This window comes from Capra hircus, chromosome 18, assembly GCF_001704415.2.
Source record: "Capra hircus breed San Clemente chromosome 18, ASM170441v1, whole genome shotgun sequence".
Taxonomy (NCBI): domain Eukaryota; kingdom Metazoa; phylum Chordata; class Mammalia; order Artiodactyla; family Bovidae; genus Capra; species Capra hircus.
In genome coordinates this window covers 35,422,086-35,449,809 of record NC_030825.1, presented here as the reverse complement: position 1 = coordinate 35,449,809, position 27,724 = coordinate 35,422,086, and the positions used below count along the sequence as shown (strand labels likewise).

At 46.2% G+C, this 27,724-nt stretch overlaps 1 protein-coding gene across 2 annotated transcripts in view; it reads right to left on the bottom strand.

The window, feature by feature from the left end:
• The window catches only part of CDH5 (cadherin 5), a 41,354-nt gene continuing 26,806 nt past the window's right edge, over positions 13,177-27,724 (bottom strand). The window contains exons 7-12 of one of the 2 annotated variants that reach the window (XM_018062082.1): positions 27,284-27,534; positions 23,203-23,345; positions 21,581-21,705; positions 21,112-21,220; positions 18,748-18,993; positions 13,177-16,673 (exon numbers count right to left, since the gene is read on the bottom strand). In XM_018062082.1, coding sequence (XP_017917571.1) covers positions 16,156-16,673; positions 18,748-18,993; positions 21,112-21,220; positions 21,581-21,705; positions 23,203-23,345; positions 27,284-27,534 — 1,392 coding nt within the window. In that variant the 3' untranslated portion in view covers positions 13,177-16,155. The remainder of the gene's footprint in view (positions 16,674-18,747; positions 18,994-21,111; positions 21,221-21,580; positions 21,706-23,202; positions 23,346-27,283; positions 27,535-27,724) is intronic. The other variant, XM_005692102.3, reaches the window with a different exon arrangement.

The window sequence follows — 27,724 nt, the reverse complement described above, 5'->3', positions numbered from 1 at the left end:
GGGTGGCACAGACTCCTCCTTGCTCCTCCTCCTTCTCTGCACGTCTCCCCTCGCCCAGTCGTCCTTGTTGATAAGAGGTGAGAGGAGGAGGCTTCAGGACTGGCACACCTATGCACACACTTTCCTGGAGTCACGCTCTCTGGGACACCTTTGCCAAGTCTGCTCAGGGACTGGCTGGTGTATAGGGTAAGGGGGACCATGTGCTGGGCCTTATAGCCCCCCTGCTACTCACCAGTGATGGGCTGTGTGGCCCATGAAGTTAGGGACAAGGGCAGAGGCCTGGGAGAGATGGCAGCGGTGGTACCAAAGTGTCAGTCAGCTCAGCCCCAGCACAATCACAGCACTTTCAGTCAATCCTGGGCTTTTTGAGGAATGATGGAAGAACATCCTAGAATCCAGTCACTTAGTTTATTCACTCAAATTTTCATCTACCCATTTATTTGAACAGAGTAAGGACTGGTTCGTTTTTATTGTTATTTTGGTTATTGCTGTCATTAAGTATGAGGACCTAGGGATGAATACAACTCAAGCCCTGCCCTCAGAGTGCTGGAGGGGGTGAGGAAGAAGGGAGGCAAGCCCACAGAAGACCTCAGCACCATGTGACAAGGGCTCCGTTGAAGGGATATATTAAGTTTGTGGGAACAAGGGAGAGGGAGTGACTTAATTGTGACAAGGATGTGAGGTGGATGGGGCAGGTGATGCTAAAGGATTTAGAAGAGTTAGGCTGACAAACAGGGAAGGAACTCATGTTCCAGCTAGGGGAACAGCCCGTGCCAGGGCCTGGAGTGCAGAAAGCCTGTGGCTACTGAAGAAATGGAAAACTCCCCACAGCTTCACTCCTTCATTCATCTACCCACTTGTTCTAGGCCGGCTTTTCTGGGAATGGGGCCACCGAGGGGAGGCAGATCTGGCCTTGCCTAAGGGTCTCACAGCCAGGGTGGGGGGCTGTACAGTTATTATGAGAGCACAAATACACATAGTGCTTTGGGGAGGAGAGAGGGATGGTAGGGAAGCCTTCTTGGAGGAGGATATCTTTGAGGTTTGATTGGAGAAGGGGTTGAGCAATAAAGAAGCAGAGATGGTCACTCTTTGTAGAGAGAGTATCATGTGCCAAGGCTCAGGGGTCATCTGTTTATTCATTCATTTATTATATTTATTCATTCAACAAATATGTATTGAATACCAGCTATGTGTCTGTACTACGCATAGAGATTTCAAAGTGAACAATTATGGACCTTACATGGAGAGTTTTAGTTACTTTAGGCTAAATCACGCCTTGGTGACAACCCCCAAATCTCAGTGGTTTACGACAGCCAAGGTTTACTTATTAATTTTTGTTTGCTTGTTTATTTTTGGCAGCACTGAGTTTTCTTACCTGCTCTTGGGCTTTCTCTAGTTGTGGTGAGTGAGGGCTGCTCTTGGTTGTGGTGAGCAGGCTTCTCATTGAAGTGGCTTCTATTATTGTGTAGCACTGGCTCTAGGCACGGGCTTCAATAGTTGTGCACAGGCTGAGTTGCTCCATGGCATGTGGGATTTTCCCAGACTAGGGATCGAACCCCTGTCCCCTGCATTGGCAGGGGAATCTTAACCATTGGACCACCAGGGAAGTCCGTTAAGGTGTATTTTTCACTCAAGTTATGTGTTCATTGCTGGTGGCAAAGAGGAGAGATGGTAGAACCATGAACTGCTCCAAAGAGGCAAATGTCTCTTCCACTCTCATTTGGGAAAGTGCACCACCTGGCCAAGTTTGACATCAGTGGGTTAGGGATGGGTAAACCTCCCACAGAGAAGGGCAGTGCATATTTTGACCAATAAGGCAACCTACCGTATGGTCTGAGGAAAGGTAGCTTAATATGACTGGAGTGTCCAATATGAGCCCAACTAAGAAAATAAATTTTAAGGAGAAGCCAGATCATGCACGGCCTTGAGTGCCAGGCTGAAGGGTTTGGACTTTTATGTCTGGCAGTGGAGAGCCATGGCAGGTTTGAAAAATTCTGAGGACTGTTTAGCAAAGAAGTGTAAGATCTCATCTGCACTTTAGAAAAATCATTTCAGTATTAGCAGGAGAGTGGCTGGCAGGGGTTTAGGCTAGAGATAGGAAGAACAATTGGGAAATGTGGGGGGTACCATAGTACAGAGAATGAAGTGGGTTCCAACTAAGGTTGGAACAGTAGAGAAGAGGAGGAGAGGGCTTCAAGAGATGCCCGGACTAGAATCGAGGGAGTTGTTGTTCAACAGATAGTTCAGAGAGAAGGAAGGAGCGAGTATGTGTTCCAGTGGCGCCTTGTGCACCAGTGAAGTAACCAAGAAATTAATTGCTCATAGAGTGAGACCCTGATCACATATTTCTCCATTAACATTTTTTTATAATTAAAAAAATTTAATGCTTACTTTTTTGGAGTATATGCTCTATGATTTTGACAAATGCATAGACTTGCGTAACCACTGCCACAGTTAAGATAATGAAAAGCCTTTCTTGGGGAGCTTCTCTTTGTTAAGCCATTCTTCCCTTATAGCTCCTGGAAACCCTGATCTGTTTTCTGCTGGTATAGTTTTGCCTTTTTCAGAATGTTGTATAAATGGAATCATGTGGTATGTAGCTGGAGAAGGGCATGGCAAGAATACTGGTGTGGGTTGCCATGGACAGAGGAGCCTGGTGGGCTACAGCCCACGGAGTTGCAAGGAATCCCACAGGACTGAGTGACTAATACACACACACACACACACACACACACACACACGGTAGCCTTTTAAGTCTACCTCCTTTTACTTAGCATAGCGCACACACACACACACACACACACACACACACACACACACACACACCCCGTAGCCTTTTAAGTCTACCTCCTTTTACTTAGCATAGTGCACTTGAGAGTCATTCAAGTTTTTGCATGTATCAGTGTTTCCTTTTTATTGCTAAGTAGTATTTAATTGTATGGCTGTACCACATGTGTGTTTTTAAAAAAAAAAAGCCCCAGATCACTTTTCATTATTCTCCACACTCTGCGAAATGTCGGCTTTTTATGTGCTACCCCGGCAGGGCATTTCTGTTTCTTGCTGAACACCTTGTGTCTGTAGGTCTCCCTGTGCTCAGTCAGGAAAAGCCTTTTCTGGTTGGTTTCCTAGGCTCAAAGGTAGAGTTTTGCTTGCTTTCTTTGATGTGAGGACTCATTTCCTGCTTAGAGTCCTGTGTGAAAACAACCCCCCACCTTGCACAGCTTCCTGTGTAACATCATCAAACATCCCACCAGCAACTGTTACTCAGGAGCATCAGAGGTTAACTGCACTTCCTACACCTTATGCTACAAAAGCATATTGCAAAGTCCTGTGAAGTCTCTGAGAGTTGGTGGACACTCAGCTTTCCCAGACATATCCAGATTGCCTTTGGATGGGCTGTGGAAATTGGTCTCAGCCTATTCTCTTATGTCTTTGAGTAATGTAGTATAAGAGTGATGTAAGATTTTCTACACATTTCAGAATCCTGTGGGGTCACTTGGCTAGAAAACCATGTTTTCTTCATCCCACAGATTATAATAGTTCAGATCCAGAAAGTTGCTGGAAATTGGGGGTTAAACAGCTGCAAAGGCTCCAAAGATGCAGCTCTAAAGATGCAGGTCCCACAGGACAAACTTCAAAGGAATGATTGTGAAGTCACTCAGTCATGTCTGACTCTTTGTGACCCCATGCACTGTAGCCTACCAGGATCCTCCGTCCATGGGATTTTCCAGGCAAGAATACTGGAGTGGGTTGCCGAAAGGAATGGTTAAAAACAGTAACAACCATTTTGCTGAGTTCAGAAGCAATTACTTTAAAAAGCTATCTGTTGCATTAGTAGATAGTAAACTAAAAAACTTTTTTTTAAGATTAAACTTTAAATGATATGTGGGGACAAATTTTGCTTATCAAATTTACTATTTTTCAATGAGAAGAAAGTGTTTACAAGTTACCATTAAAATAACATTCTTTTCTACTTATAATGCATGCTAATTAAAGAAAGTTAGAAAACACAGAATTAAGAAAAATTATTCATAATTTCCAAACCTGGATATGGATATCTGCAAGTAAAAATGTTGAGATCTGACTGTTAATAATGCACTGGGTTCAGCCTTTTGGTTTGACCTTGAATTTAGTTCAAGATGACCAGGTCACATGATTTAATGGCTGCCCAGTATTGTTTTATGGATCTGCCATAATTTACCTTATTAGTCTTTTATTGTTGGGCATTTCTGTTGTTTCCTATTTTTTACTTTATATATACATGAAATTAACACTGTGGCAGATATACCCTGTGCTTGTCTCTTAAGTCTGTGTCCTTAGAAGGGGAATTGTTGGGTGGTCTGGGGTTTTGGTTGTAAAGATCAAGAGATTCAGCCTGTCATTTTGAGGACAGTAGAATTTATGGTAAGGATTCTTAACCTGGGAGATGCCTGGAACCAGGGTGCTCAAGGATGGCTGCTCTTTCTGGCCTAAGAATCAATGCTTCAGGATTGACTTGGCGAAAGTGGGGTGCAGCAGAGCTGCAGGGCTGAGTGTGGAGGGAGAGGCTCCTGGTGCATGAGGGGTGGGGTGCACATCCAGGGCCAGCTGCTTCCGCTAGTTGAGATTCTCCATGTCATCAGAGCTACTGGAGGTCACAGGTAACCCATCTACTCGAGAAGGTGGGGAACCAAGTACTTGCCTTTCTTTTCCCATTAGAGACTGGCGTGAGGGGAGATGCAGAGCAAGTTGTGGGGCTGGACCCTGTAGCCCCCTGTCTGATCTAGGTTCTGTCAAGGTCCAGGCCCCTCAGAACCAGAGGTGTATGTTAGGATACCCAGGTGTTCCATCTCAGGGATGCTGGAGAGTCCTGAGCATGTGTTGAGGCCCTGCGCCCCCTAGTGGTCACTTTCTCCATTACTAGCACAGTGGGCATGGATGAAGTTTCCTGCAGCCTCTAAGCCCCCAGATCTAGGGAAATCTCTTGCAGAGCCATACTTTTCTGGGAGTCAAAGGCATGTGCTACTCCCAACTCTCTCTTAACTTGCTGTGTGACTCTGGCTACTTTTTATTTCACAGAGCCTTCAGGTCGGCCAGAGGGGAGAGCTTAGGGCCTTCCCAGAAAGATAGAGTTCCGGAAAGATCCTTTTCTGGGTCTCATTTGCATGCATGCATGCTCAGTCATGTCCGACTCTTTGCGACCTCATGGACTGTAGCTGCCAGGCTCCACTGTCGATAGAATTCTCCAAGCAAGAATACGGGAGTCGGTTGCCATTCCCTCCTCAGGGTCTCACTCTAGCCATCTGTGAAATGAGGAAAGTGATGCTGGCCTCATTTGACTTGAGGAAGGGCTCAGAACCTCTTTAGCTTCTGCCCACTTTGGCCCGGTGGGGCCCCCAGAGTTGGGTGGAGTGGGTGTGTGCCGTGTGGTAGGCAGATTCCAGGGAGCACTGGGTTCGTGCCCTTTCATGGCATCCACTAAAGGCTGCTAATTGAGAGATGAGCTCTCTGGTTTCATGAGCATCACTCCTGCCACCTCAGGGTAAACAGGAGTCAGAGAGAATGTGGCCAGGGTGGCATCGTGCTCAGAGCCAGGCCCCTCTGGAAGGCTGGAGGGATAGGGACTCCCTGATTTGGGAGTGCCTGGGAGACTTGTCAAACTTTATTTTTTTGGGCCCCCAAATCACTGCAGATGGTGACTGCAGCCATGAAATTAAAAGATGCTTACTCCTTAGATGGAAAGTTATGACCAACCTAGATGGCATATTGAAAAGCAGAGACATTACTTTGCCAACAAAGGTCTGTCTAGTTAAGGCTATGGTTTTTCCAGTGGTCATGTATGGATGTGAGAGTTGGACTGTGAAGAAAGCTGAGCGCCGAAGAATCGATGCTTTTGAACTGTGGTGTTGCAGAAGACTCTTGAGAGTCCCTTGGACTGCAAGGAGATCCAACCAGTCCATTCTAAAGGAGATCAGCCCTGGGTGTTCTTTGGAAGGAATGATGCTAAAGCTGAAACTCCAATACTTTGGCCACCTCATGCAAAGAGTTGACTCATTGGAAAAGACTGATGCTGGGATGGATTGGGGGCAGGAGGAGAAGGGGGCGATAGAGGATGAGATGGCTGGATGGCATCACTGATTTGATGGACGTGAGTTTGAGTGAACTCTGGGAGTTGGTGATGGACAGGGAGGCCTGGCATGCTGTGATTCATGGGGTCGCAAAGAGTCAGACACAACTGAGCAACTGAACTGAAGTGAACTGAACTGAACTGGGAGACTTCTTAGAGCAGAAAGTAGTACACAGATCTCATGGCCTTCAGGGGTTGGACAACTGTGAGTTCAGAGGGCAGACACTTCAATCAGGAAAATAGAGCTCAAAAACCAATCTGAGGGGGTGACATCAGCGGGAATGGCAGAATAAGGAAATCCTCTTTTCCATAAAAGCAATGAGAACACTGGAAAAAATGATCAAAATCAACCTTTTCAGAACTTTGGAAATTACCCAAAGGCTTGAAACAATCCAAGGAGTATTCATCGAAAACAAATAGCTAAGGGAATTCCCTGGCAGTCCAGTGGTTAGGAGTGGTTAGGACTCAGCACTTTCACTGCCAAGGGCCAAGAACTGGTCAGTGAGCCAAGATCCCACAAGCTGCTTGGCATGGCAAGCAAGAACAAACATCAACAATGAAACAAAAAAGAAACGACAAAAACGACAAAATGGCTAAATTGTGGTAAGAAGAGTTAACTTTGCAGTGTTTTAACTTGTCTTAGTCCCATCCACTTCTCTCTAGCCCAGTAGTCACCTTGAAACCCAATAGCTCCACAGTTGAAGTGAAAATCAGCTGCCTGGCAACTACTTGAAGGAGCAGAACAGAATATAAACTCCTCCAAAGCTCAGTTCCTAGATTCCTGGTGTCTTTTGATCTATCTGGTGCTTCCTTAGGTGAGCTCCCTTGAAAGGTTTTGTTTATTTGACCCAACTTGAAGCTTGCTTAATGCAAACAAGCGTTTCTTTTTTTTTTTTTTTTTTTTTCCCACTGAGAACATTTGTTGAAAATGTTCAGCAAGAGTTTTTTAACATCACAGTTACCTTAGGCAGTGATAACAGGCAGGGCAAACCAGAAGCCAACCAAAAATTTTAAAGGAAAGCTTAAGGAGTAAGCTGTCCACAGAGGGCTTTGAAAAACTTTGGCATATTCCTAGGAATCTAAAAGGCCACTCATATGTGTAGGGCTGGGCACATTCTCAGGGAAGACCTGGAAAGGCCCTAAACTCTCACCTCTGGCTCTTCTTGAAAGTCTGTGCAACAGAAAGTAAAGGCTAAGACAGACTTGTAAACTGTCTTCCTGAGCATTGAAGGAGTTCCCCAACACACACAAAGAACCCCTTGGCAAATGCTGAGAGACTTCTTCCTTTCAGGCGTTTAAGGGACTCTGTCTAGTCACTAACTGACTAGTACCAAAGAGAGTAGCACGTGGACCGTGACTGCAGCCATGAAATTAAAAGACACTTGCCCCTTGGAAGGAAAGCGATGACAAACCTAGATAACATGTTAAAAAGCAGAGACATCACTTTGCTGACAAGGTCCGTATTGTCAAAGCTGTGGTTTTTCCAGTAGTCATATACGGATGTGAGAGTTGGACCATAAAGAAGGCTGAGTGCCAAAGAATTGATGCTTTTGAATTTTGGTGCTGGAGAAGACTCTTGAGAGTCCCTTACTTCAAGGAGATCAAACCAGTCATACCTAAAGGAGATCAATCCTGAATATTCAAGGGCTATTGCTGAAGCTGAAGCTCCAATACTTTGGCTACTTTATGTGAAAAGCCAACTCACTGGAAAAGACTCTGATGACTGGAGAGATTGAAGGCATAAGAAGTGGGCAGTAGAAGATGAGATGGTTAGATGGCATCTCCAACTGAATGGACATGAATTTCAGCAGACTGGGTAGTAGTGGACGACAGGGAAGCCTGGTGTGCTGCAGTCCATGGGGTCACAAAGAGTCAGACATGGCTTACCAACTGAACAACAGCAGTCAAAGAGAGACTTCAGTAGCTACACACAGCAAACGAAAGTCAATAAACAAACTGTAGCACCAAGAAAACCTAGCAACAACAAACTCTGGTTTCCACAGTTGCCATATTGTATTAAATATCTAATTTTCTACAAAAATTATGACACATGCCAAGAAATAAGAAAAATTGGCCCAGTGACAGAAAAACAAGCAATCAACAAGACACTATCCCTAAAGAAACCCAAATTTTGGTCTTATTAGACAAATACTTTAAGCCAGTTATTTAAAATATGTCCAAAGAACTAAATGAAACCATGTCTAAAGAATGAAAGAGAAGTATGAGACCGATGTGTCATCAAATAGGGGATGTCAATAAAGAGTCTTTAAAAAGAACCAAGTAGAAAGTCTGGAGTTGAAAGTACAGTAAGTGAAATAAAAATTCACTTGACGAGCTCAAGAGCAAATGTGAGCTGGCTGAAGAAACGGTCAGCCAACTTGAAGATAGGTAAAATGAGACACACGGAAACCATACTCACAGAAAACTAGTCAATCTAAGCACACTAGGACCACAGCCTTGTCTAACTCAATGAAACCAAGCCATGCCTACAGGGCAACCCAAGATGGGCGGGTCATGGTGGAGAGGTCTGACAGAGCGTGGTCCACTGGAGAAGGGAATGGCAAGCCACTTCAGTATTCTTGCCTTGAGAACCCCATGAACAGTATAAAAAGGCAAAATGATAGGATACCGAAAGAGGAACTCCCCAGGTCATTAGGTGCCCAATATGCTACTGGAGATCAGTGGAGAAATAACTTCAGAAAGAATGAAGGGATGGAGCCAAAGCAAAAACAATACCCAGTTGTGGATGTGACTGGTGATAGAAGCAAGATCCGATGCTGTAAAGAGCAATATTGCATAGGAACCTGGAATGTCAGGTCCATGAATCAAGGCAAATTGGAAGTGGTCAAACAAGAGATGGCAAGGGTGAACATCGACATTCTAGGAATCAGCGAACTAAAATGGACTGGAATGGGTGAATTTAACTCAGATGACCATTATATCTACTACTGTGGGCAGGAATCCCTCAGAAGAAATGGAGTAGCCATCATGGTCAACAAAAGAGTCCGAAATGCAGTACTTGGATGCAATCTCAAAAACGATAGAATGATCTCTGTTTGTCTCCAAGAAAAACCATTCAATATCACAGTTATCCAAGTCTATGCCCCAACCAGTAGCGCTGAAGAAGCTGAAGTTAAATGGTTTTATGAAGACCTACAAGATCTTTTAGAACTAACACCCCCAAAAAAGATGTCCTTTTCATTATAGGGGACTGGAATGCAAAAGTAGGAAGCCAAGAAACACCTGGAGTAACAGGCAGATTTGGCCTTGGAATGCAGAATGAAGCAGGGCAAAGACTAATAGAGTTTTGCCAAGAAAACGCACTGGTCATAGCAAACACCCTCTTCCAACAGCACAAGAGAAGACTCTACACATGGACATCACCAGAAGGTCAACACTGAAATCAGATTGATTATATTCTATGCAGCCAAAGATGGAGAAGCTCTATACAGTCAACAGAAAAAAGACCAGGAGCTGACTGTGGCTCAGATCATGAACTCCTTATTGCCAAATTCAGACTCAAATTGAAGAAAGTAGGGAAAACCGCTAGACCATTCAGGTATGACCTAAATCAAATCCCTTATGATTATACAGTGGAAGTGAGAAATAGATTTAAGGGCCTAGATCTGATAGAGTGCCTGATGAACTATGGAATGAGGTTCATGACATTGTACAGGAGACAGGGATCAAGACCATCCCCATGGAAAAGAAATGCAAAAAAGCAAAATGGCTGTCTGGGGAGGGCTTACAAACTGCTGTGAAAAGAAGAGAGGCGAAAAGCAAAGGAGAAAAGGAAAGATATAAGCATCTGAATGCAGAGTTCCAAAGAATAGCAAGAAGAGATAAGAAAGCCTTCTTCAGCGATCAATGCAAAGAAATAGAGGAAAACAACAGAATGGGAAAGACTAGAGATCTCTTAAAAAAAATTAGAGATACCAAGGGAACATTTCATGCAAAGATGGGCTCGATAAAGGACAGAAATGGTATGGACCTAACAGAAGCAGAAGATATTAAGAAGAGGTGGCAAGAATACACAGAAGAACTGTACAAAAAGGATCTTCACGACCCAGATAATCATGATGATGTGATCACTAATCTAGAGCCAGACATCTTGGAAAGTGAAGTCAAGTCGGCCTTAGAAAGCATCACTAGGAACAAAGCTAGTGGAGGTGATGGAATTCCAGTTGAGCTGTTTCAAATCCTGAAAGATGATGCTGTGAAAGTGCTGCACTCAATATGCCAGCAAATTTGGAAAACTCAGCAGTGGCCACAGGACTGGAAAAGGTCAGTTTTCATTCCAATTCCAAAGAAAGGCAATGCCAAAGAATGCTCAAACTACCACACAATTGCACTCATCTCACATGCTAGTAAAGTAATGCTCAAAATTCTCCAAGCCAGGCTTCAGCAATACGTGAACCGTGAACTCCCTGATGTTCAAGCTGGTTTTAGAAAAGGCAGAGGAACCAGAGATCAAATTGCCAACATCCGCTGGATCATGGAAAAAGCAAGAGAGTTCCAGAAAAACATCTATTTCTGCTTTATTGACTATGCCAAAGCCTTTGACTGTGTGGATCACAATATACTGTGGAAAATTCTGAAAGAGATGGGAATACCAGACCACCTAACCTGCCTCTTGAGAAATCTGTATGCAGGTTAGGAAGCAACAGTTAGAACTGGACATGGAACAACAGACTGGTTCCAAATAGGAAAAGGAGTACGTCAAGGCTGTATATTGTCACCCTGCTTATTTAACTTCTATGCAGAGTACATCATGAGAAATGCTGGGCTGGAAGAAGCATAAGCTGGAATCAAGATTGCCAGGAGAAATATCAATAACCTCAGATACACAGATGACACCACCCTTATGGCAGAAAGTGAAGAAGAGCTAAAAAGCCTCTTGATGAAAGTGAAAGAGGAGAGCAAAAAAGTTGGCTTAAAGCTCAACATTCAGAAAACGAAGATCATGGCATCTGGTCCCATCACTTCATGGGAAATAGATGGGGAAACACTGGAAACAGTGTCAGACTCTATTTTTTGGGGCTCCAAAATCACTGCAGATGGTGATTGCAGCCATGAAATTAAAAGATGCTTACTCCTTGGAAGAAAAGTTATGACCAATCTAGATAGCATATTCAAAAGCAAAGACATTACTTTGCCGACTAAGGTCCATCTAGTCAAGGCTATGGTTTTTCATGTGGTCATGTATAGATGTGAGAGTTGGAGTGTGAAGAAGGCTGAGTGCCGAAGAATTGATGCTTTTGAACTGTGGTGTTGGAGAAGTCTTTTGAGAGTCCCTTGGACTGCAAGGAGATCCAACTAGTCCATTCTGAAGGAGATCAGCCCTGGGTGTTCTTTGGAAGGAAAGATGCTAAAGCTGAAACTCCAGTACTTTGGCCACCTGATGCGAAGAGTTGACTCATTGGAAAAGACTCTGATGCTGGGACGGATTGGGGGCAGGAGGAGAAGGGGACAACAGAGGATGAGATGGCTGGATGGCATCATGGACTCGATGGACGTGAGTCTGAGTGAACTCCGGGAGATGGTGATGGACAGGGAGGCCTGGCGTGCTGCGATTCATGGGGTCGCAAAGAGTTGGACACAACTGAGCGACTGAACTGAACTGAACTGAAAATGAGATAATCTAGTCTGAGAAACAGAAAGAAAAAAGAAGTGAATAGAAATCTAGATATCATAGGAAATTAGCAGGTATATTAACAAATGCATAATGGGAGTCCCAGAGGAGAGGAGGGCTTCGCTAATAGCTCAGATGGTAAAGCATCCACCTGCAATGCAGGAGACCTGGGTTCGATACCTGGGTCGGGAAATCCGCTAGAGAAGGAAATGCCAACCCACTCCAGTATTCTTGCCTGGAGAATTCCATGGACAGAGGAGTTTGGCGGGCTGCAATCCATGGCGTCTCAAAGAATTGTATACAACTGAGTGACTAACACACACAGAGGAGAGGAGAGAGCGAGATAGAATATTTGAAAAAATTATGGCCCCAAACTTCTCAAATTTGATAAAAATATTAATATATACATTCAAGAAGTTCAGTGGATTCCAAGTAAGATCAACTCTAGAGCCTATCCTAGGCACATCGTAATAAGACTATTGAAAACCACAGACTGAGGAACTATTGAAAGCAGCAAGAGAGAAATAATTTATCACATAAAATTTTCCTCAATAAGATTAACAGTCAACTTCTCACCAGAAGCCAGCGAGGTCAGAAGGCCATGGGATGAAATTCAAAGGGCTGAAAGAAAAGGTATATCAACTATTAATTCTGTATCTAGCAAAACTACCCTACAAAAAATAAACGCGAAATCAAGTCTTCCCAGATAAAATGGAGAGATTCCTCACTAGAAGACTCTCCCTACAGAAAATACTAAAGGGATCATTCGGCTGAAGTGTTAGACAGTAGACAGTAACTTGAATTCACATGAAGGGATAAAGATCAGTGATAAAAGTCACTATATAGGTAGATACAAAAGACAGTATATATGTAGCTTGTAATTCTTTTTTCGCCTCCTATATGATTTAAGAGACAACTACAGAAAGCAATAAATACACATCTGTGTTGGCATACAATGCATAACTGTAATCCGCGCAACAGTGACGCCACAGAGGAGGCGGGGAGGAAGTGGAGATAGTAGGGGCAAGGCTTTGTACACAACTAAAATTGAGTTGGTACAAATTTTACCTGGATTATTCTAAGTTAAGGGTTAAGATTTTAAGTATAATCATTAGGAGAACCACTAAGAAGACAACAAAAAATACAGTAAAAGAAATTGCAGGCGAATTAAAATAGGACACTAAGAGATGTCTGATTAACATAAAAGAGGCAATAACGGGATAACAGAGGAACAAAAAAGACAAGACATAGAAAACAAATAGGAAAATGGCAGACATAAATCCCGCCTTTCTAGTCATCACATTAAATGTAAAGGGATTAAATACTTCAATAGCACAGACTGGTAGGGATGGATAAACTGCCATGGTCCAACTATGTTTTGTTCACAGAAGACACATTTTATATTAAAAGACAACATTTCAGAGACTGGTAGGATGGATAAACTGCCACGATCCAACTATGTTTTATTCACAGTAGATACTTTATATTAAAAGACTCAAATAGGTTGAAAAGGAAAGGATAGGAAAGATATACCATGTAAACAGTAACCAAAAGACAGCTGCAGTGACTGTACTAATATCAGACAAATCAGACTTTAAAATAAAAATTGTGACTACATACAAAGAGGTACATTTTATAATGCTTAAAGGGTCAGCCCATCAAGAAGAAGATATAACAGTTATAAGCCTATGTGCCTCTAACAACAGAGACCCAAAATACATGAAGCAAAAACTGACAGAATTGAAGGGAGACATATACAATTCAACAGTACTAGTTGGAGATTTTAGCACTAAACTTTCAATAAAATCTAAATACTAGCGAGAAAGAAGATCAGTGCAGAAACAAAAGACTTGAACAGCCCTAACATACCACTATAGAACACTCCATCACAACAGTAGCATACACACCCCTCTCCAGAGCATGCGGAACATTCTCCAGGATAAACTATATGTTAGGGTATAAAACTAGTATAAATTTACTAGTTTTAAGGCATAAACTTTACAAGGATTTAAATCATAAAAATTCTCTGACCACAGTGGAATGAAATTAGAAATCAATAATGGAAGGACATTGGAAAATTCCCTAATATTTGGAAATTAAACAATACATTTCAAATAACCGATGGATCAAGAAATCACAAGGGAAATTAGAGCAAAATTGGAATTAAGACATATTGACCCCCTGAGAGCTCCAAGAAGTAGTGTTTATCCAGAGCACAGATTGCAAAATGCCATCCCTGAGAGATACACTGCCCAGAAAACCCTGCTGGCAGGGGTAAAGGAGCCAGGGGCCTTGCTGAAGTGAGTTTCATCTCTCACCTCCACAATTCAAGTCCTGAGTCTGTCAGGGAGGCCTCCTATTCTCGTTTTTGATTGCTTCCTATTCTCATTTTTGATTTCCAGGCAGGACGTCAATGTTGGGGTTCACACACCCGGGTGAAGTGCCAGCTGCTCAGTCAGTGTTGTTAGCCAGCTAATTAGAGATTGATTTCCTCCCTCACTGCTGATTTATCTCACTCACCTGGTCCATTTGCCACTTGGAAAAGGTGCGGCAGCTCAGCTGCCAGAGGCCCTGCCTGCTGTGTGGAGTCAGGGTGGGACTGGGGGGCATGTGCAGGCTGAGGGAAGGCACGGGCCTCTGGGAGGAGACCAGGATGGACGAGGTGTCCCTTGTTATTCTCTGCTGCAGTCACTTTCCTACAGTGTGTGTCTGAAGTCCTGACCGCAAGTGTCACCTTGCACTCTGGGTTCCTCTGGTGGTGGTGGTGGTGCTGGTGGCGGCATGTATGTGCTTCTATTTCTCATGAGCTCACTTAGCTCTAGAAAGAGACGTATTTCAAGGTTTTTCTTTATTTAGTTATTTAAAAAAATACAGCATGTTCCATGCACCAGTGTAGCCTGTATATATGTGTATATATAGTCATTATTAGTAGAGCAGTTACTACAATGATAGGAAACAGACGGTTACAGGAATTTCTTGATGCAACTAAAATACCAGAAATAAAATTGTTAACCTAAATAGTAACCTGCTAATTATGCAAATACCCTTATTCTATATGTCTGTGAGAGCTAGAAAGGTGTTAAGTATTATTAGTATAAAAAATGTGAAAAACCTAGTTATTAGTTAAAGATTAAAAGTCAGTGTTATCTACAATCCCCTGAATTGAGGGGCCTTGCCCACAGCAGGAGCCTTGGTCCATGACAGAGGGTGAATTGGAGAATTTGCCTCCTTTTTCCTCTCCCCTCTCCTGTTGAGTGATGCCCTTTCCCCAAGACATATCTGCAGTGGAAAGTTCCATATGTGGCTGAAAGTGGAAGAGACACAGGCGACCACAGGACTTGAGCGGGGGCCTTGCCTTCTGCAGGGAGGGGGCCCTGCTGGGGTTCCCTGAGATGTGGCAGCAGTGAGGCGTGAAGACAAATGACACGGCTCTGTTGTGCAGTCATGGGTCACACCTGAAGTGCCACCATGCCAAGAGGTCAAGAGTAGATGGAAAGAAAGAAAAAAAGAGCATGACTGAGTGACCAGGAGAGGTGGGGAGGAGTCTTTTGCTCTGGGAACACCTGCCCAGCTTCCCAGGCAAAACTGGAGGGGTGTCATGTCTCAAATTGGGGTCACAGTGACCCCCAGCCCCTTCCGGAGGGAGTGGGTGTGAAGGTGGCCCTCACGCTATGATATGGTGTCACACTTGCTCCCCACTGCTCCTCCAGGGAGAATTCACAGTTGCTTCAGAGTTCAACAAGGCGCTTCCCTGGCCTTGGCTGGACTTTCAATACGCAGTACAGCATAGTTGCAGGCACGGCGGGCCAGCGAGGCCACCTCAGGACCCAAGGCTGGGAGATGTCCAGGGGCCTTTCCTCTCTTGACAGGCCTGGGGAGAGGCTGAGGAATGCGGGGGCACTTGGGAGCGTGTGAGGAGGGTGAGGTGGGACAAGCGTGATGGGTGGTCCCAGTTTCTGGTAGGACAGGGCTACAGAGAGTCTTGCCCCACGGTAATGCTGCCCAGCCTTTTGCCTCCAGGCTGACAGGCACCAGGGCCTCCCCAAGGGGTTCAGGGACCTCAAGGGAAGACCCCCACCCCAACCCCTGCAGCAACTGAGCATAAACGGCTTTGAAGAGCCAGAGAGAATCTTTGAGTTGGACCGGTGATTCCAGGTGACAGGGTTATATGGATGTCTCAACCCAGACAGCATACCAGCCTTGATTTCCCAGCATTTGGGGAGTAGCCATGGCTGAAATATGTTCCTGGATGTTTCAGGAACTTGGCTTTTGCCAACCAAGGTGGTGAAGTCTCTGTGACCAGCGAGGAAGGGCTGTTAGGCTGGGACAGTGCTACAGTTGGAGGCCTCAGTGCCTTGTGTCCGACTAGCCTGAGCTGCAAGTGGTCTGGCTCCCAGGCCCAGAGGCCCGTGCCCCCCTAATACACCAGCTCCTCCTGGGGGTCTGAGCCATACAGCTCGGCCAGCATCTTGAACCTGGGTCCCCAGTCATTGAGAAAGTCATAATCAATGTCCGAGTCCGATGAATCCGTGCCCAGGGAGCTGAGGGACTCGGCAATGGACTCGGCGCCCTCGTAGCCGTAGATGTGCAGCGTGTCATAGGGCGGGCCGCCGCCGTCGTGGTCCGCCTCGTCCTTCTTCACCCCGATCATTGCGGCCATCTCCCCGGGCGCATGCGCCCCGGGCGCTTGCCGGGGCGGCTTCTGCACCTGAGCGTAGAGGGACGGCCGCGCGTCCAGCGCCGGGCGCGGGGGCTTGGCCCCGCCGTGGCGCACTGAGTTGAGCACTGACACGTCGTAGCTGGTGGTGTCCATCTCGCCACCGCCCTCCTCATCGTAGGTGACCAGCTGCTCGTGGATCTCCGGCACGCTCTTGCCGTGGGCGCGGGCCTGCTTCCGGAGCCGCCTCCGCAGAATGAGGAGGAGGGTGATCACTGCTGTCAGTGAGCCAGAGCTGGTCAGGCGGGGCGGAGGCTTATGCCCTCCCTTCCACCTCCCCCAGGCCCACCTGCTCCCTCCCCTCCTCCCTGGGCATCCCTGGGCGAGCCCAGCTCCCGGTGGCACGTGGGCCAACACAGAAGCTTTGGTTCCATCTGGTCGCATGGTGGGTCCACCCTCAGCACCCTCACTCCCAGCCCAGAGTCATGTCCATCCCAACCCCACCCCAGGGCATGATCCTTGTTGGTGTCAGTGGCCACAGTAGGGTTGGGAGGAGGGGAACACAGTGGACCTTTTCTCAAGTTCATTTTCTCCTGCCACTCTCCTTCCCATCTAACTGCATCCTCAGTTCCTCCCACCTCGTAGCTCTGTGACAAATTCTCTGTCATCTGCAAAGGCCGGGAGGCCATAGGTTGGGGCAGAAGAGGGGAAAAGATGGAGTTGGAATTTGGGGTGCAAAGATTCTGAGCCATGATGACGATGGTGGGTCGTGACGGTGCTGGTGGACGTGGCTCCCGTTGCAGTAGCAGCAGCCACTCTTGAGCACACCTACTGTGTACATTCTGGCATAGTGGTGGCACGTTTTCATGTTCTTTTACTCAGTTCAGTTCAGTCGCTCAGTCGTGTCCGACTCTGCGACCCCATGAACCGCAGCACACCAGGCCTCCCTGTCCATCACCAACTCCCGGAGTCCACCTAAACCCATGTCCATCGAGTCGATGGTGCCATCCAACCATCTCATCCGGTATTATTATCCCATTTTACGTAAGTAGACTGATCTCAGAGAAGCTGAGTCCCTTGCCCAGAGTCCCATGAGCAGGCAGTGGTGTGATGTTGGCCCTGCCCAGAGCTCTGAGGGGTGTGACTGCATAAGGGTTGCCAGCCCTAGGAGGGGTGGCCCACGTGGGGCAGAGAGCTCCTGGAAGCAGGCCCAGAACTTCCCTAGACTCTGTCCTTCTAGCCTGGAGTTACTTAACCGACTGTTAATAGGCAAGCCAGGGTGGCCCTCTGAGTCTGCTTCCTTGTCTGTAAAATGGAAGTGATGACTCCTCTGCCGTTTACATCTGATAAGGTGTGAGGTTAAGTGCAATTCTATGAGTGGTGGGGATGCCAGTATCATCACTGTTACAGATTTGTATTGAGAGGGGAATCTCAGTCTGGACTCTTGGCCACAGCAGGGGGGCTCTGCCAGGGGGCCTCTCAGGGGAGCCACTGGCAGGAAAGGCCTGGAGCCTCACTGTGTCCCCGGTCCTGTCACTGTAGTGCGCAGGGTGACCTCTGACCACCCATGGGCTTCCTCTGGACGGCTGGCTCCTGCCCCACGTAAAGAGCAGGAGGAGCCCCGGCCCTCTGCTGGTGGGCGTTGGTGGATGAACATGACTGAGCGCTGCCGCCCAGTCCCCGGGGAGGAGAAGCTCCAGTGGCCCGTGGTGGCAACTTGTGTGACAACTTGCCCTTCACCAGCTGCCTCCTTTCCCTGTCAAAACTCCCACTGTTCCTTCTGGGCCTTCCTGGGACCACTTCTCAAATAAATCATGTGTACCCCAATCCTTTTCCCAGGGTCTACTTCCTGGAGACCGTACACTGAGGCTAGGTCTAAAATGCCTGTAAAATTTCTGAGGCCCAAACAAGGGGAAAAAAAAAAGAAAAAGAGAGAGAGATCAAGGCTGGAGGAATCCTAAAAAAAGAAAGAAAGTGCCCCCTGGTGATAATTTAAACAAGAAAATTTACACTTTCCATTTCTCTCCAAAAGAGAGACTGGATCCTCTTTTCAAAAGAGATTTTATATAAATAAGTGCCTGGAACAGTGCCTGGCACACAGTTAGTGCTCAAAATATGTCGGTTGAATGAATGAATGTTATATAAAGTATTTTAAACTGGGGAAGGGGTCTTGAGCTGCGCCTCGTCCTCCCGTCATCCACTTCCACCCTTCGGCACCCAGGGAGGTGGACCTTACCCCAGCACGGGGCCGCACTTTGGGCTGAAAGCAGCGGGGCTGGGCCTGGATCCCCGGCCGCCGCCTCCTCCCCTGCAGTCCGCTCGCCATCCCCTCCCATCCTTCTGGGCACTGACCTGTGATGGTGAGGATGCAGAGGAAGATGGTCACCAGCGCCTGGATGCTGATGCCCACCTGGGCGGCCACCTCCTCGCACAGGGTGAACTCGCCATGCTCGTTGCACTTGCACACGGTCACGTGCAGCATGCTGGTGCCCGTGAGGCTTGGCCTCCCGTTGTCCGAGATGAGCACGGGCAGGTGGTGGACCTTGGCGCGCTCCCGGTCAAAATACCCGTACTTGACTATGATGCTGGCCGTGTTATCTGGAAACACCAAGGCCTCGGAGTCAGGCGCTGCTGTCTGGAGTGCCCATTCTCTCGTCACCACCGACAGTGGGGCCCGCCTCCTCCAGGAAGCCCTCGTAATTGTACCAGCTCATATGCTGCCTGGGCCATGTGTCTGCCCTTTATACCCCTGCCTCGTGTTTTAGCCGTTGTTGGCAGGTCTGTTCCTCCAGAGAGGGGATGTTTTGGGCAGCTGCTTCGATTTGGCCTCTAAGAAGGACTTGGCCAGTACTTAAAAATCATTGCTTTTTTGTTTCTATGGGTAACTGAAATACGTGACCCCTAACCCTACTTCAGTAAGAGGGAACTCTCAGTTAATTAATGCATAGTTTCACGCTTTTATGAACAATCGGGGGAAAACAAAATTTAAAAAGTTTCTTAGCATCAGGCTAACTTCTAAGGCTGTTTTTGCTGTCCCTGAAAATGCATTAGAAGGTAAGAACAATGCACAGGTCCCCTGGGGCACTGAGGGAATGATTACAGTGTAATTGAGGATTCCCTGGGCAGGTTGGAATTGGGACTGTGCTTTGGTCCAAATATTGGCTCTCCCTCTCAGCTCCAATCAGTCCATGTACAGAATTCCCCAGGGAGATTTTTGAACATGTTGCTTTTCAGACCCCACCCCTACCTACCTCCCCTCTACTCCTCCTTCCTTTTGTCCCCCGCCTCTCCTTTCCTGAATTTCTGTTTCAGTGTCTCTGGGCAGAGGCCAGAAAAATATGTCTTTTACTGGCTTCTGGGAGGTTGTGATGGTCAAAGTTGCAGGGACTCCCTACTCCAGGTTTTATGTAGCTACATGGGTGGGGTTGGCACACTCAGGAAGCCAAAAGCAAAGGAGGCTGTCTTATAGATTTTAAATGGAAGCCAATTACGTTTCATTATTAAGTAGCCATATCTATTGTAATAGAAAATAATAACAGTATGGCCACTGAAACTGTATGAGAGAAATGAGAAATTTCTCGCTATACTCATTTACTATTGTAGCAGGACATTCATGGTATAAGTGAGTCTGAGGCCAACGAGCTTATCTCCTGATCACATATTGGGGGGGGTCTTTGGGGGTGACACTTAAGCTTTTTACTCCATTGCTGACCTCCTGTGAGGTAGGTTTGAAGCGGGCACTGGGGATGGTTGTGACAGGTATTTTTCCCACATTATTTACTACCGAAGACAGCGGAGTGTTGAATGGTGTGGCACTGACTGTCAGCATGTCCTGGCCACCATCCCCATCCCTCGAGGAGTGTGTGGCTGGCCCCCTGGGTCTCCCCCTCACTCTCAGGAATCCCAGTCCCTGACCTTCCTCAGAGGTGGCAGTGGCTGTGTCTGTGGTGGGAGCCTCACCAACCACCACGTTGCCGGTTAGGGATGGGCAGGGATTCCTCCCCATTCTGGAGAAAGGATTGCTCTCTTTAAACCCAAGGGGGATTTTCTAGGTTTTTTTTTTTTTTTCTGAGGAAGGTGCAGAGAGCATGGAAGCCTGTCTGTTTTTGGCTGGAATCCAGCCAACTCAGCCTCATCACTTCAGGGAGCACATACTCATCAGAAGCTCTGATTGGCCACTGCTGACATCGCAGGACTCTGGGATGTGACTGGTGGACCAGATCCCGTCCTGAGGACACCTGGTGTTAAGTGATCATTGTGGCCAAATCAAAACACTGTATTCTTGGCATTTTGGTTTCAAATGTCCCATTTTGGCTTTTTGGGAGCAACCTCAAAGTTCCGTGTCATAGAGTAATTTGCAGTTGTATTGACCACAGAGGTCCCATGGGAAGGAGTCCCTTAGTTTGTGAACCAGGCTCTCTACACCCCATGTCTATTCTGTGCCTATTCAGTGACCTGGGCATCTTAAGGGAAAAGGCAAGGCCATGTGGAGTTGGCAGTGTGGCCAGGGTGGCTCTGACGATTGCACGGACCAACGAGGTATGTGGTGGGAATTGTATACAATATCTTGGAACCTGATAGCCCGAGGGAGGGCACCTGATTCATTGGCTTGTCCGTAACCCTGGCATCTCAAGACTCAAATAACTCCATCCCTGACTGCCACCTCCCCCCAACCCCACCCACTCCAAGAGCCAGGCTGACTGCTTCAAGGCGCACCGTGATTATCAATGAGGGTGAAGTTGCTGTCCTCAGTGCTCAGGGAGAACTTGAACTTCACATCTCGTGGTGTTATATCCTTGTCTGTTGCTGAGATTTGCACGACCAGCTGGAGGGTGGAAGATGGGGGATGGTCAGTGGTGGTGTTGAGCTGGCTGGGGTTTCAGTGATGGTGAGGGACTTTGGATTTAGATCTGACTGTGGCTGCCTCTCACCTGTAACACTAATCTCAATGGTCTCCAAAAAGTCACTCTTTCTACCACCCGCCTCCCCACCAATCTGCTCACTACACATTGTTTCTCTGAGCCTCAGTTTCACCATCTGTAGGGGGAATGTCATCTTTCCTCAAGGCTGTTGTACAGGTTACATTAAGCTCATGAAGCGCCAGCTGACTGTGAGCAGGAGGTGCTGCCCCTTTGGTCTGACCCAGGCAGGCGCTGCCTCGCCCTCCCGCCTGAGCCAGACTCACCTTGCCCTGGGGGGCGTTCTCACACACTTTGGGCTCATAGGGCTTGGCGAACTCTGGGGCGTTGTCATTCTCATCCATAACTTCAACGTAGACCTGCACAATGGATTCTTTGCCTGTGGGAGTCCCTGCAGGAGAAAGGCCTTGTCACTACAGTGGACTTAGCAGACGTCAGCCCTGAGATTAGAAGGTGTATTGGTGGGAGTCCTGGAGGGGTGCTCTTTTTTCTGGAAGAGGGGGCTGTGGACATTTAGAAGGAGGGCCAGGGATGGTGTTCTGGATGAAAGGAGCAGAAGAGGAAGCGGGGTAAAGCCTCATGCATAAGGATATTTGCTAGAGAATTACTTGTAAGAATCAAAAAGAGAAACAACATAAATGTATTTTTAAAGGTTTTAATTAAATCAATTAAGTAATTATTAAGTCAATGCAGTAATTTAAGTAATCAAACCGATTTAAATAAATTAACTACGGAATAATTGAAAAGGTAAACAGTATGTGTGAAATTGCTTTAATAAACCGGGCCAGTTTAAAAGAATGGACCATGTGGCTGTTTGCAATGCCCATGTAAATTACATTTTAAAAGTTGTAATCTCTTTAATAAAGACATTTTAGTACCATGAGAAAACAATTCTGGAATAAGGTTAAGTAAAAATTCAGGGTATTATGATTTCACTTGTATAAAATGACAGATAGAAAAAAGACCAGAGGAAACACACTAGAGTGCTAACGGTAATTATTGCTGTATGGTGGGGTTATGGCGGGGGGATACTTTGCTTCTTCTTTGTTGCATTTTAAAATGCACGGTAAGCTATTACTAAAAGATTTAAAAATTGTACGAGTGATGGGGAAGAAAGGGGCAAAGATTGATCTGGAAAACACTCAGAAGTCTATTGAAGTTGGCCTGGCTGCCATGTGGGGGACATGCTGGTAGCTACCAGTGGGACTTTGGCCAAGTCACCCTTTTTCTGGGCCCCATTGGTCTCTGGGAAGGGTGGGGAATGTTGATCCTTCTCCTGGAGAGCAGTTGTGTTTTTCTCATATAGTATAAGAATGCAAAGCTCCAACACCTGCCTTTCCCTCTGGCAACAGTTACCCTACTTTCTGGAGACTCTAACAATCTTAGAGTTGGCCAAGTGCTTCAGATTTTGAATTCAGCCCACTAACTGGCACATAAACAGTCTCCAAAGCAGCCTTTCCCAAATGTCCATGATGATAAAAATCACACGGCGCTTGGTCAGTGCTCATTCCCTGCTGTCTCTGACTCTCTGGACTAGGACCTCCAGAGAGGCATCTGAGAAGCTCTGTGTTTAAGAGGTGACTCATGTGATGCCCATCACAGGGACATATGGCAGCCTGTTTTGGAACAGTGCTTCTTAAACTGTAGTGTGCATGAGATTCTGACTCAGTCTGGGGTTGGGGCCTGCCGTTTTGCCTTCTAACACAGTCTCTGGTGACGTGGATACAGCTGGCCCGTCTACACTTGGGGATGGAGGCTCTGTAGCATCCCAGCCAAGCATCAGCAGTGCTTCTAGTACCTCTGGGGCCTCAGATGACAGCCTATGCCAATTTTAAAAGAATGAGGAAAAGAGAAGAGCCCAGGTCCTCTGGCAAAAGGGGCCACTCACCACTAGGATCCACCTCTTTTGCCTCCACTGTCAGGTTGTACCAAGGGTACACTTCTCTGTCCAGTTCTTTGTCGTTGTAAATATCCCCTTTCTTGGTTATTCCGAAGAACTGGCCCTTGTCACTGGTCCTGCGGATGGAGTACCTGTCCAGGGGCAAGAGTTTCCAGGGATTTCATGGCTTTCCATTGTTCTTTGTGGAGTCCAGACTGCCCAGAAGGACAGACAGATCCTTTAGGATCTGTCCCTTGCATCATCCCCCACCCTTCTCTCACTGCTCGTTGCACCTGACCATGCAGAGAGAGTCAGAGTGGTGAGATCATCTCTTTGATCTGGGCACTGTTGCGATCACTGGGATGAGGGTGGACCCTGAGACTCCATCAGCAGTATCTTCAGAGTCAAGGCAGGTGGCACTGTAGCCAGCTTTACTTCAGCTTGAATTGGATTTTGTGATTAGTGAAAAAATAGTTGAGTAAGAGCCAGGAAGAAATAAAAAAAAGAACCAGAAGAGGTAAGAAGTGATGGAAAGGAAATTAAATTTGTGAAGTAAAAATTGAAAAGTTCTTAAGAAAAAAGGCATGAAAAGAAGAGATGAAAAAAATCCATAATGTTCCAGATACATTTTTTCTAATAGCAAGGAGAATTGATGCTTTTGAACTATGGTGTTGGAGAAGACTCTTGAGAGTCCCTTGGACTGCAAGGAGATCCAACCAGTCCATTCTAAAGGAGATCAGCCCTGGGATTTCTTTGGAGGGAATGATGCTGAAGTTGAAACTCCAGTACTTTGGCCACCTCATGTGAAGAGTTGACTCATTGGAAAAGACTCTGATGCAGGGAGGGATTGTGGGCAGGAGGAGAAGGGGACGACATAGGATGAGATGGCTGGATGGCATCGCTGACTCGATGGATGTGAGTCTGAGTGAACTCCAGGAGTTGGTGATGGACAGGGAGGCCTGGCGTGCTGCGATTCATGGGGTTGCAAAGAGTCAGACACGACTGAGCGACTGAACTGAACTGAACTGAATACCAAAGAAAACTCCAGAACAAAGAGAACAGAAGAAATAACAAACGATGTAATAAAAGAAACCATCTTGATCTGAAGAGAGACCCAAGTTTATATATTAAAAGAGGTCATTGATATCAGGCGTAGTGGAAAAAAGATCAATATTTAGCTATATTCTGATGATACATTGGAATTTCAGGGGTATGTAAAGAAATGAAGAGAGTCCACACAGAAAAAATACATCCTTATAAAGAAAGAGAAATCAGACTTAATCGTAGACATTCATACAATGTTAAGTGCTAGAACACATTGATAATATTTTTGATCTGTAAATATGAAAGAACTCAGGAAGTATATCACCCACAAGATGGGTTCTGAAAAACTTTTTGTGAAAACTCACTTCATCTAAGAAATGTCTCAAAACAAAGTAAAAAATCTGGCTTGGGAGGAATTAAATGGAAATTGTTGATTTCTTTATCATATATAGGAAAGCAGTGGAGGTGGTGGTGGTGTGTGTATGAGAGAGAGAGATTTATAAGTAGAAAATATTGGTCCAGGAAACCAGGTTAAGTTTTACAGACAGAAATAAATGTCACTGGCAGAAGTAAAAATACATATATTCCATCCAAATACCTAGGAGAATAAATATGAAAAAAATAGACTACAACAAAGATGGGAAAGAGAAAAAGTCATTAGTTTTGAGAAATAGCCAGTGTAAAACAGGCTAAAAGAAATAAGATCAAACTCATCTGGAAATGGCAACCCACTCCAGTATTCTTGCCTGGAGAATCCCAGGGACGGGGGAGCCTGGTGGGCTGCAGTCTGTGGAGTCACACAGAGTCGGACACGACTGAAGCGACTTAGCAGCAGCAGCAGCATCATTTATGATGAAAAATGTAAATAGGTTAAACATGACACCTCTCAGTTTTGATTGAAAAGCAAAGCCATCTGCATTCCGGTTTCAGGAGACAGCTTAAATGCCGAATGACCTAGAAATATTAAAAGTAAAGATTGGGCTTGATGGCTCAGTGGTAGAGAATCTGCCTGCTAATGTAAGAGATGTGGGTTTGATCCCTGGTCTGGAAAGACCCTACTTGCTGCAAAACAGCTAAGCCCATGTGCCACAGCTCTGAGCCTGTGCTCTAGGGCCTGGGAACTGTGACTGCTGACCCCGCAAGCTCTAGAGCTGGTGCTCTGCACGCAGCCAGGGAAACCACTGCACTGAGAGGCCCACACACAGCAGCCAGAGAGAAGCCCCTGCTTGCCACAACTAGAGAAAAGCCTGTGCGGCAGCAAGCACGCAGCACAGCCAAATAAATAATAAAATTACCTGTGAAAAGAGCAAAGATCGGAGCATTTCAGGCGAACATCAGTGACATGAAAGCGGGACTGACCAGCCCTGCATCAGGCAGCATGGAGTGGAGGACAGAATATTTAAGCAGGACAAACCGAGTAATGCCATAAGGATGAAAGAGACCAGTCATAATGAAGGGAAAAGAATTATAAACCATTGTTAACGGAATAGAAAAATTTAAAATACATAAAGCAAAAGCTTAGATATCACAGAGGAAGGTGGACAAAAGGACAGTTGTGTTACACCACAGAACGCATTAAAACCAAAACACGCCCTACCACTTGTAAATGAAAAAAAAGTCTCTTACATAAACCATTGGATCAGTGAAGAAATAAAAATGATGATTACAGACTATTTAAAATAGAATGGCTATGAAAACAGTCATCCTCAAACTTATGAGATGTGGTCAGAAAGGAGGGACGCATTTGTCCTTAATAGAGCGTTGTCTCTCCCCAAACTGATATGCAAACACAGTTCTCATTAGAATGTTAATGCTTTTTATAAAACTCAAGAGTTTTATGGTTCACAAGACAGAATGGATGTTTGAGAATGCATTAAAGTTATATAAAGTGAAAAAATACTTGGGGGAAGGACTTGCCTTATACATACCAAGTTTTAGTATAAAGCTGCTACAATAAAACATAATGGCTTTGCTACAGAACAAAGGATTCAAAAATAGATTCAGGGATATACAGGAACTCAGTCTGTAACAAAGGTAGAAAATGATGACTTATTTGATTAATGCTGCTGGCACAGTTGGGTACCAGCTCTGGAATAAAACGAGACTGCGTGAACTTCATATTCTCAGATGTTATGTGGCCCTAGAAAGCATGGGCTGGAAGTATATCTTTTGTCACAGAGGGTGGAGGTGCCTAGTTGAGATGGAGGAACAAGTAGTGATGAAATGGTCATGATTGTTGTTTAGTTGCTAATTCACCTCCAACTCTTGGCACTGTGGACTATAGCCCACCAAACTCCTCTGTCCATGGGATTCCCCAGGCAAGAATACTGGAGTGGGCTGCTGTTTCCTTCTCCAGGGGATCTTCCCAACCCAGGGATTGAACTTCCGTCTCCTGCATTAGAAGGCAGATTCTTTACCCCTGAGAAACTAGGGAAGCTAAAATGGGCATACTATGATCCAGAAAAAATTTAAAACCATCAGACCCCTGAAACAAATGACAAATCCACCATAAATGTCTGTAGGTGTTTGTGTGGTCATGAAGAAAGGCGTGGTAGGATCACAGCACACCATGAAGGTGAGTTGTCTGGAAGTCAGGGTTACTGACGCTTTCTTTGTAGGTCTTTGTGTGATTTCAGTGTGTGAAATAAACTTTTCCCTTTTGTGGTTTTGGGAAGACACATGAATTAAACATATTTAGTGAAGGGATTTCACATATGTCAAGTTGGTTGTGCTGTTGACCATCAGATCTCCCTAGACGGGACCTGTGGGAACCTGTACCTCCCCTTCAAGCTAGAGCAGACAGTGGGCAGCTGTAATGGCCAGGACCATGCTAGGTGGGTATCTGGGCAGGACAAGATTATACCTGGCCACGTGGGTTAGTGGAAGAGCTCGGGCTTCTTGTCCTGCCCCTGCCCAAGCCCAGAGTCCATGCTGGGAGCAGCCAGTTTCCCCCTTGGCATCCTGGGCTCAGCCCAGCTGATGTAGGAGCCTCAGTGCCAGGGTGTGGCCATGGTTATCCCCGTCCTCACGACCTCCACCCCCTTACCTGATGTCCCGCTGAGCAGCGTCAGGGTCCTTGGCCAGCACCGAGCCAATCAGAGGCTTCTTCTGGTTTTCCTGCAGCTGGAAGTGGTAGAATGGCTGCTGGAAGATGGGGGGCTCGTCCACGTCTGTGATGTTGATAATGACACGGGCGATGTTCTTGGGGGAGGTGCTGCCCAGGTAGCGGAGGTCAATGGTGGGGTCCGTGGCCTCGATGGTGAAGCTGTATTGCGGGATGCGTTCATAGTCCAGGGGCTGTGGGAGGAAAGTGTGGTGAGCTCCTGCTCTGAACCAGGCCCTGCACAGTAGTGCTGGGACAACACCTGTTGCGCAGATGAGGGGCCTGTGGCCTGGCTGTCTTCAGCTTTGTCCTGACCTTGGCTCTATTCTGAGAACTGGGGACACCAAGCAGATCAACCATACTCTTGCTATAAGGGGAGCACAG